Raw genomic sequence first — 10998 nt, forward strand, 5'->3', positions numbered from 1 at the left:
ACTATTCATGAGTTTCCTTATCCCCAAAACTGTCTTCACACTTTCTCCCGCAAGACCCCTTATACATGAAATTTCTTCCCAGAAGATATATGAAAAGCTATTACTGCTTTCCTCTATTAAACATGTGCTCAGATTTTTTCACTGGGAAGCCTTAAAGTAAGGAACATACAAAAATACACTGCCAAAATTGTCTGAGACAAATACATATATAACAAAGTCACTCATCTAAATGACAAAAATTAAGAGATTCCACTGTCCTCCTGTTCAGCAGAACATTATCTTGTAAAAATCGAACAGAGGATGGTAGGTCCCATTCTGAAAGTGAGTTGCACACAAAAGCACATCTGCGCACCTGCACAAAAGTGTACTGTGTGCATCTAAATGGAGTCCAAAGAGTACTTAAAATCCCAAGACATGCCCCACGGAATGACTACAAGTTTATGTGCTAGTGTATGATTTACATATATATCTTGAATATTTGAGTGTGTGTGTGCATGTGTATATATGAATACATACACATATACACATATATTTGTATATATAAAATGCATTAAAATGCATGTATTCTTGCTATAGCACACAACTAGTTTTGGAAGTCTCATCTGGTAAAAGGAATAAGTCACACACTCCATATGTTTAGAGTTGCAAGGGAACAACCAGAGAGTTTTACTTTTATGAGATTTTCTGATGAAGGTCTAGCACTGCCTCATTCCTACTCTTTAAATTTGGCAGCTTCAGACAAAGAGTTTGTTTGGAGAATGTTTATGTATCAAGAGAACTTTTWAAAAAAATAATTTACATCTAGTCTAATCTATTACTAACAGAAATCTCAAGATCAGTTGGAGAATCCCACAGGAGACATGACGTAACACAGTGATAGCTCTTACCTGAGACAGCCCTTCTTATCAATTGCAATTAAATTGCAAAATGCCTCAAAGAACAAAACAGCTTCTTCACCTATACAGGTCTAGAGTTTTTTCTCAGACTTACCCAGGCAATCCTCCAGCTTCCATTACATTGGCTAAAGTCACGTCATTTGACCAGACATCGTATTGCCATTTCCGTAGACCCAGGACCCCACAAAGCACCCTGCCTGTATGTAATCCAACTCGCATGTTCAGATCGACCTCTGTGGCTTCTGCAACAGATCTGCAATAAATAGCATCAGAATATTAATTTTTAGGTAATGAGATTGCTCTCGATTTTCTTTCTATTTCTTTCTCCAGAAGTTAACACATAAATACATAACTGAAAAGAAAGGATCTTTTAAAAATCTCAAATGAATGATTTATCCAGGCTCTGCTCTTTTCCTTCACTCCCTAGGGTAGTTTCAAAGCCCCAGTTGTAACTCTAAAGAAATAATTTTGTTGGTCATATTTTATGTGCTGTTGAACAAAATTTCATTATTCCTTAATTTCTTGGCCCAATTGTGTTATGATTTTATCTTCCAATTTTCAAGTAAAAGTCAAAGATATTATGTTTCTCTACATTTAATTCAGAAAAAAATGACAATAAAACAAGTGTGGTAATTAGCTTTGTCATGAAACTTCATTGAGACTATAACTTTGGGGTTTTTATTTGCCCCTTTTTCAGTATTTGCTATCATGCTCCTACAGAAATGTAGATATTTTACTGTGAGGTAAACAAAGAACTTTCTAGTTGCAACTCAGATAACTCAGAGACAGCCAGGTTAACTTCTGCACTTTCCTGTTTATCTTGTGTCTCATACGTATTTACTTTTTTTTTTCTCTATCATAAATGTTTCTTTTTCTCAATGCTTATTTATCTTAGGCAGGATGAGAGGTAACCACAAGGCGATTGCTGGAATCAAAAGAAGATTTTTTAAACTATCTTATTGGGTTTAATTTTAACCTGAAAGGTAAGCAGACAAACATGTTTCAGTTCTCTCATTACTCAAGATTTCTTTCAGCTCAGCATTAAAATGGACTACATGACTCTCTAATTTTTTTTTAAACCAAAATCTCTGTTTATATGTCTCTTTATTATGATCGTGGTTTTATTGGCTCGTGGATTTTTCTCTCTCTAAGAGAGCTAAGGGCACAGACTTACACTTCACCACTTTCAATGGTTTCTGCAAAAAATCAGGTAGGCACTAGTTGAGAAGGTAAATGAAAAAGCAATGACTCCACTTTACCATGCTCAGGTACCCAGTTATGGGAGTACAGGACAAACAAGATGAAATCACTACAACACTTATGATGTATTCAAGAACAGTAGATAAAAAGTGATTATAAATACTAATATCTTTCAAGAGCTGCTACAAGAGCGGCCCAGCAATCACCAGTAGTTACGGAGCTCCACCTGTAAATTACACCTAATCTTCAGAGATTTTCTTTGTATAGCTGGGAAAGGAGAAATCAATTTGCAAAGTCATTGTTATAGGCATTTTTAATTTTGGTGCCACACTAAGGAAGGAATCTTCACCTCCGTGAATGGAGAACAAGCTATAACTCTCACCCTACACTGATTTGTGGACTCTTAAAAGGAGCCTTGAAGCTAATAATCTTGCACAATACATGTAAAGATAACACTGTGCATAAGTCTTTGCAGCTTTTTCTCCTACAGAGTCACCTGGCAGCAATTCCACAGCTAAGTTGCATTCCAGAAAGAAATAAAATGAGGGATGAAATAAACTAGCTAATCAGTGTAAAATTTAATTTTCTGTAGGGCTTTTAGATTTACTTTCTCTAACACATTTAAGAGGAGAAGACCTTAAACTGAGGCTCTGGCTATAATTTTCCTGTGGCCTTCATTGACTAATATATTTTTAAAAATATCATCCAGATACCCTGGACTTGGCAGAGAGGTCTTGGAAAAAACTCTGCAATGATTCCAGGCATATTTATTGTGTTTTTCTGTTGTATAGTTGTACTTGTTTAAATACAATTAATTAAAAGGGCACATGTGGCAAAGGTCAAGATGTGGGGTGAGCTGAATGAGATTCCTGGTCTTGATTTAAGTAGGGAGCTCTGCAGCCATGAAGTGAAGAAGTACATACCAAGTCAGCCATCGCTAACATGAGGAACATGGAAATCTCTTCTGTTCCCATAGGGAATCTTAGCCTACCAGATTTTTTCTGGTCATAATTTATGCAACAGCAGAGAGAGGCTTATGCACAGCTTTCTAAAAGTTTAAATATTTCCTTGTCCTATTTCTACCCACTGCAGGTCTGCCTTCCTTTCTCTTTTCAGGATCTGCTTCCAGTCAAGCCTTAGAAAGGTCTCAAAGAGTCCTAAAAAGTCTCTACCTGTGAGCTGTTGCAAGGGTTGCTGTGTACACAGGATGCTTGACAAAGCTTCCAGGAAAAGAAAGGAACTAATAATATATGCCACCTAACACTAACTTAATCTTTGTATCTTCACATGGGCACAAGTGTTTTACCTTTAGCAGACTTACCTTACACCAAGACCATACCCTGTAGTCTGCAAGCCAAAGCACCTGAGGATTAGGGCCTTGTTGCCTGTCTGTATTTTATCACATAACTAAGTAGCTGTGTAATTATCTTCACTGATGTACCTGCAGATGTCTGAGTATAGGCCTTTCTCTATTCACAAATTAATGTTAAAAAACTTTTCATTTTAAAAAGTATGTAAAAACTCAGGCTAAAGGTATCTGGAAACAGATATCAAACACTGGTAAAGAACTACCAACACTCAAGACTGTTCTTTGCTCCAACTGGTTCCAGAGGTTGTGGGGGGGAGGTTGATGTGGTTTAGACATTTAAATATCACAATAGAAATTAAATGAAAAGAAACAAGAAAAATACAACATGACTGATCATATTCCTTGTTAAAAAAGCTGGACTGTCTAATGTACCAATAGACAATGAAGTAGAATGTGAAAACATTTTGTCTTGAACAAAGCATTTCTAAAAGTTGTCAGTTAGTTAAAAAAAAAAAAAAAAAACAAACAAAAAACCAAAAACCTAAATTGATAATACATCTCTACATTTTTCCCAGAAACTACAATATGTTTCAGTGATGCTTTCATTGTTATTAAATTTGGGTATGAAAAAGCTCACGAGGAGTTCATTAAACTTTTTGAATGTACTTTGAATATCTGTGTGCCCTTTATGCAATTTTTTTCCATGAACATACTCCACTGAACAATGAAAAATGAGCCATATAAAAAGAATACGCTCCCAAATATAAAATTAGAACATTTCTATCTAGCATTGCAATTATATTTCCAATGAAAATCAAAATATCTGTATGAAAATGTCACAAAAGTATATAGCAAGACATTTTAAATTATAAATACATTTATGAAAAAAACAGCAGCAATTCACAGACAAACCATAAATAGGAAAAGAAGTTTCTCAAATAAATTATTCATTGTAAATTAGTCACACCTAAGCTCAGATATTATGTGCTCAAAAGTTTTCCAAATGTTAACATAAAACTAGGCCCAAAAATAAATGGATATTGCAAAACAGTTTCTTTTTAAACTAGAAGTATGTAGAGTCTATGCAAATAACTTATAAGAAGATAACCATCTACCCTTACAACTCAAGTCTCCTAACAAGCCTTTAAATTTTAGTTCTCTATTTAGCTACAAATATTTTATGTGCTGCTACAAACTATCAAAGTGATTTAGATAAGCTGCAGAACAGCTATGTGATGTAAACACATTTCAGCAGACCTGTGCTGAATCTGAAGCAATGGAAGGAAAACATAAAAGCTCTGTATCCCATTTCTCCTAAGTTATTTAGGGCTCTTTTTAGGTCCAAAAATATCTGCATAGAAGTAGATGTTTCCTGGTAAAAGCATAGACAAGCTTTTCAGTTCACTTACTTAAATACATTTGCTTTTTATGTACACAAAATTCTGAGATAATAGAGCCCCTTAATCATAAGGAATTTTGCCCGTCTCTCTAAATACTGCTGTGACAGTTCCACTTTAATATCATCAAGAATTGGTTAGATCTTGGATATTAATGGCAAAGACCATCTTTCTGTGAATTGCTTCCAGATTATTTGGAAGCATTTGAATTAACTTGCTAACTACTGCAGCAGCAGCCATGACTAGGAAGACCTGCTGTTAATGTTCTCTTAGAGGGTACAAACAAAACAACCACCATGCAATTAACAGACGCGTGATACCCTGTATACCCATTTTTGGRAGGCAGATACCTTAAAATACAGTAATAAGATTTTTAACAGTAAGAGCAGAGTATTTGGAGCCTATATGGGAGTTTATTACCGGGGGGGGGAAGGGAGGGGCCGGGCAGCGCTGTAGCCCACAGCACTCTGTGACATGAACAGGCACCAGCCCGGCATTGAGCAGACTCACAGCAAACGCCAAGAGGATGCTCAGTGCTGCCCTGGGGGGAGGGAGCAGGAATTTCTACCCACTTTCCATTCAGTGGAAAATTCAAACAAGGGAGCAATGCTCTCACAGAAATCCTTTCTCAGCCTTTCTGCTCTCACTGCTTAAAACCAACCTCAGGTGGGAGGCTGCTCCAAGACAGGAGGTGAAGCAAGGGGAAGCAAACACTGGAGGTGGTTGTGGACAGGATCACCCCGGACACAGCGCGGGGCTAGTGGCATTTCTCAGGCCAGTGGGACACCAGGCTTTCAGGGAAGTGGGAAGAGGAGGYTTCCGGGAGGTGGCAGGGGTCTCCCCCCACAGCTCCTACCCCATGTCCCTTGGCACTAACTGGGAGTCAGCCATGAGAGCAGGAAGAAGGTGGCTGACCTAACCCCAGAAGGGGCCACCACCTTAACTGATAGCTGCTTTATCTTATCCCCAGCCCCCAAAGGACCTAATTTGGCCTTGGAGGATACGGCAAAGCAGCAGAAGAGGCCACTGGGGACTGTGGTGGCTGTTCCCATCTTCCCCACGGCCACCCTCCAGGTGCTGCTGCTTCTGCTAGGCCACAACCATGCTCCAGGGTTGTCGGCGCTGCCGAACACGCGGACCTCCCCCCTCTCCTGCCTCAGCAATGCTAGGCTCCATTGTCCTCTCCTCTATTTGTCTTCCCACAAATCATGGGTCACATTGGCCCTCTCAAGCAATTACGTTTTGTTGTCTGAAAACCTTTGCTGCCCCATTTCTGCTTAGCTGTGGCTGTTTCTCCCATTCAGATTTTTGGGGAAAAATATTGCCTAGAATTGCATGTTTTCCCAGGACATGGCTCCTCTGGAGCATAGCAGCAGATAGCTAGGACAGAGAGCCTGCACCATGAAGGCTTGATAGCTTCAGAGGTACAGAGGCTCACTTTGACAGAGGYACAGGCTAACTCAGCTTTCCCCAATTCTGGTGAAGTCAGCTCATGGAAGACAGCCTCCTCCACATCTAAAAATTTATGTGCCAATTGCTGATTCTCCCAGAGCTCAAGGTCAATGCAATCCTGCCAGTCCAAACTTTCTTGGCCCAGGACCTCTGGAGAACTGCGGGAAAAGCCATCACAGCACTGATGACATTGAGAAAGTTACTGCCTGTGTCTGCTTCCTCAGACAAAAGAACAGGCAGGAAAGCTCAGGATGTTTCACCTGGGCTTCACTGAAGTGGCTGCTGTAGGTCCTCTCCCTTTCCCGGTGCCTGTGGTCAGCTGATGACTGCACCCAGGTAGCAGATGGTTCAAGAGTTAGCCTCCACCATGTCACATGCAAACAAGCAGGAACAGAATGYGCAGGTGCAGAAATAAGCTCAATTTCTATTTGTGAGGCCTTAGATGGATAACTGGTGTCAGCAGCAATGTGATATTGTCCCCTACATGACTTAGAGAAAAGGTGATCTGTCTGCTGGCAGACCCCACTGAGGTGCCCAGCATCCAGAAAGCAAAAGTTCATGGAAGCTTCCCTCCAAACGTCTTCAAACCCATATGTGGTAGGAACATCCAGTCCAGGGGACTAGATTAGATCTAGTCCTAAGTAAGCTCTCCCCTGCAAACACACACAGGTTAAATCAAAGTATTCAGCACCAACTGCTGTAACCTACTGATGTGCTCCTGTTGTGCCATGCTACTTGGCATTGCCAGTGACCCAGCTAGAGTTGCAGTTCCCTCTGAGTCACTGCTAAAGAGGCATCCCAGTAAGATGTCAAAGGAAGGAGTTTCATGAAATGTACCATTTATATGATGATATGAATGATTGCATCATCCCARTACACTTTCCACAAGCTTATGGATGTTAAACCCAGTATTCTGGCCCAGTCCCAGATCTAGTATTTATGTCATGCTCACCCAGAGTCCCTCCTTATTTTCTATTGGAAACATTACAGTTCATTTCTTGCCCTGTGGCTTTCAGTGCATTTGAATAACTCCCATATTTCATCTCCTAAGAGGTTATATTTCTGGACTGAGCAAAAGGATTCTTTAGATATAATTTATACCAGCTGATGAAGTGCTCTGGAAGGAAAGACAAATTATTATTAAAAATGTAAAAAATTCCCCCCTCTAAAACAAGCCAAAACTAGAATTCCATTCCATTATATGGGGGAATGGGAAGAGCTTGGTAGCTTGACAAAATTTTAATGCATGGCAATTAACTAATAAATATACCCATTTAGAAAGCAAAATATTGTAGCAAATTGACTGGAACCTTCAAATGTGGCAAGTAGTTTAAATAAGGTGAAGAGTACACTTGGCCTAACAGTCTGTTCAAAACTGAGGCAAGGACAAAATCTGCTACATTAGAGATGCTAATGAACATGAGCATTTTAATTATATTACTAACACAATCTGACAGTAAAAACTCACCTGACAAAAGCAACATAGGTCATATGCAACACTTAACTCCACCTTAAGAGCTGCCATGATCATTTAAGTGACTCTGAAGTGGAACAAACACCTGGCCTGTATGGATGCACTGACACAAAACTCACTGGCAGCACAAATTCCTTTGGAGAGTAAACAGAATATAACACTCTCCACTTTATTAAAGAAAAAAAAAGGCTCCTGTAATGATTCTGGTCTGACTTTAATTGTGCCCTTGCAAAAACTCCTTTGTGGAAGAGACTTTATGTTTTTTGTAATGTATCTCAGATCATATTTACATACAGCACCATATTCAAGGATACTGAAACTACAGCTAATCAGAGCATGAAGAGAATATTTTCACAGAAAGTATTGATTTATATGAACTCATCACAACATTCTTCTCAGCCAAATCATAGAACTATTGTACACTAACAGCTAGAATTGTACCACTAGAAATTTCTAATCCTTGAGTTCCTGGAAACTGGAAAGGTCAATGATACTTATCTCTGGGATAGGTACATTTGTCAGATCCATCAGATGAATCATAACTCAAAAAATATTCTTTATTTATCCCAGAAAACATAACAAAGTTGTCACTTGGAATGATGGCTTCTAAACATACATTTACAATTTCAGGGCATGATTTCTGCATTAGAGTGAGCAGACTTTTAGAAGACTACTGGATGACACCCAGCTCTGACACTGGATGAAAGGGAGAAGTTTAAAAAACAAAAATGATTCTACATATCATGGGACTGATAAACAGCAACATCTAATATTCATACTAATGGAAAATATGATGCTGCATTTCAACTTTACCATCATAAGCTCTTCTCCTTTTAATTTGCTTATTATATTTTCAAACAAATTAATTTGGGAAATCCATCTTCTAACCTTAGCCTCTGTGAAGGAGGGAAGATGTTTTTCCTAACCTTCAACAGAATCTGCTTACCAGTTTCTGCAGTTCTCTGTACAACTGGCTTAGCCATATGCTTCCACCACCAAAAGATCTGCACCTTGAATCCAATAATATCTGAACAGATGACACTCTACTTTGAGTAAAAGAAAAAAAATATTATTGCCATCAAGGGCAACAGTACTTGGAATTTACCCTCTTTCCATTTTTTAACTTAGGCAGAACAGACACACTGATTTAACTATGAGAAGAAATATGCACTGAGCCAGCATCTTACAATACTTACACTACTAATTCCTCATTTACGGGCATAAATCATTGTGCTTATGTACAAAGGATGCAGAAGAGATCTTAAGCCATTCAACGACCCTAAATAAATCTGGTGCTCTCTAATAATCTTGACTCTTCTCCATCTTGCCCTCTCCCACCATGTTCCAATCTCTAGATTAGAGTGACTCACACACTCTTCAATCCTTTCCAATTTATAAATGCTGTTAAAAATGCCAAAATTGCCAATTTAATATCTTCTACCTCAACTTCTGACTAAATGTGTCTAGATAATACACTACAGCGCATCTGCTTAGAATCACAGAATAGTTGAGGTTGGAAGGGACCTCTGGAAATCGTCTGGTCCAAAAACCCCACTCAGAGCAGGGTCACCTAGAGCAGGCTGCCCAGGACCATGTGCAGTTGGGTTTTGAATATCTCCAAGGATGGACACTCCACAAGCTCTCCAGTCAACCTGTTCCAGTGTTCAACAGCCCTCACAGTAAAGCAGCTTTTACTCATGTTTCAATGGAATTTCTTGTATTTCAGTTTGTGCCCACTGCACCTTTTCCTGTCACTGGATACCACTTAGAAGCGCCTGGCTTCATCTTTTTTATTCCTTCCCATCAAGTATGTATACATATCGGTAAGATTTCCCCGGAGCCTTCTCTTCTCTAGGATAAACAATCCCAGCTCATTCCTTCTTTTTTAATTCAACTTCTTTATTGAAGCTCACATTATCATGACAGCAGACAATAAATTATAACACAGAAAGGGAGCATGTTTCATTTTCAATATTAGCAAAACTGCAAAATTGAAACATTCAAAAAGGGAAAGTTTAAGTAGTTATATCAATACCTTATTTGTATACACGAAAGACCGCACAGCTACTGAAATAATGATTAATGTTACGCTTAAAAGAGGATGAGAGCAGCAGCTACAGCTTTCCAGGGATGAAAAAATATATATACACACACACACACACATATACATACATATATATATACACACACACATATACATATACATATATATATGTATATGCTTGTATACGCCTATGTTCCTAAAGTGCAAGGCTTCCTTAAAAATGGAGAGTCTCTCTGCCACAGGAAGAACACATGCATATKTGACTTGCGTGCTTGGGATCTCCTTTATATTTCAGGATTTCTTTCTGCATGCATCAAGTTGTTAAATACTCCATTTTGTTGTGTTTACAGGGAGTAAAAGTGGCTAACAAGGGTTCTTTTAGGATTTTATAATATCATAGATTCCAGTGTCTTTTATCAGTTTTACAATGCTTACAAAGATGACAGGAATTTATATTCAATGAGAGGGAGAATACGGACCCATTTACCCAACTCTTAACACTGTAAAATATTTTATAAATGGGCATTATAATAAAAATACCTGGATTGGGCTGAAAATGGGAATCAGCCTTCAGTTCTATTAGGTTCTTCTGTCCTTTTTTTCTATGCTTTAAAGTCCTCTTCAAAGAAAGTTCAACAGATCCAGGTAAACATAAAAGTTTAAGGTTGATACGGAAGTACAGAAATGTGTGTTGACGTTCATGTTCCCCTCAGGCATTAGCAGGATTTGAACAACCAGCCATTACTTCCACAGAGACAAACCCAATTCTCAAGAGCAAAACTTATAGTAAACTCTTGTTACATTTTTCTATAATACCAAACCTCTCCACAAAGGAGGATGATCTTGATTCTGAAAATCAACTATTTTGTGGATGCATCTGTATATATGTGCACGCACATTCTCAAATACATATGGAAGACATGGAATCTATGGTGTGGCAAAAGCTTTATCAGAATAAGAAACAAGGTGGAATTCTCCAAATCTGCCTGTAAGTTTTTCAGTGACCAAGACCTGAAACTTGATTTTCTGTTACCTGAAGAATAATAAATATTCATTTATTTTATTAAAATAATAAATACTTATTGAATATATGGGGGTGTGTGAAAATTCCATCTCTGAGATGAAGAGGAAATATTTCTGTTGAAGGCTGATTTACATGCAACAAGACATGGCAGTTGCTTAAGATCTGCTTAGAAATTAAGAATTTTAGTGCAAGTCCCTTGACC

At 38.4% G+C, this 10998-nt stretch overlaps 1 protein-coding gene across 1 annotated transcript in view; it reads right to left on the reverse strand.

Annotated features, from left to right (window-relative positions):
• Positions 1–10998, reverse strand: part of ADCY1 (adenylate cyclase 1) — a 152892-nt gene that overhangs the window by 48581 nt on the left and 93313 nt on the right. The window contains exon 6 of the mRNA XM_026063946.1: positions 991–1149. Within this exon, the coding sequence (XP_025919731.1) occupies positions 991–1149 (159 nt within the window). The remainder of the gene's footprint in view (positions 1–990; positions 1150–10998) is intronic.

The sequence above is a fragment of the Apteryx rowi genome, unplaced genomic scaffold (genome assembly GCF_003343035.1).
Source record: "Apteryx rowi isolate R43461 unplaced genomic scaffold, aptRow1 scaffold_204, whole genome shotgun sequence".
NCBI lineage: Eukaryota > Metazoa > Chordata > Aves > Apterygiformes > Apterygidae > Apteryx > Apteryx rowi.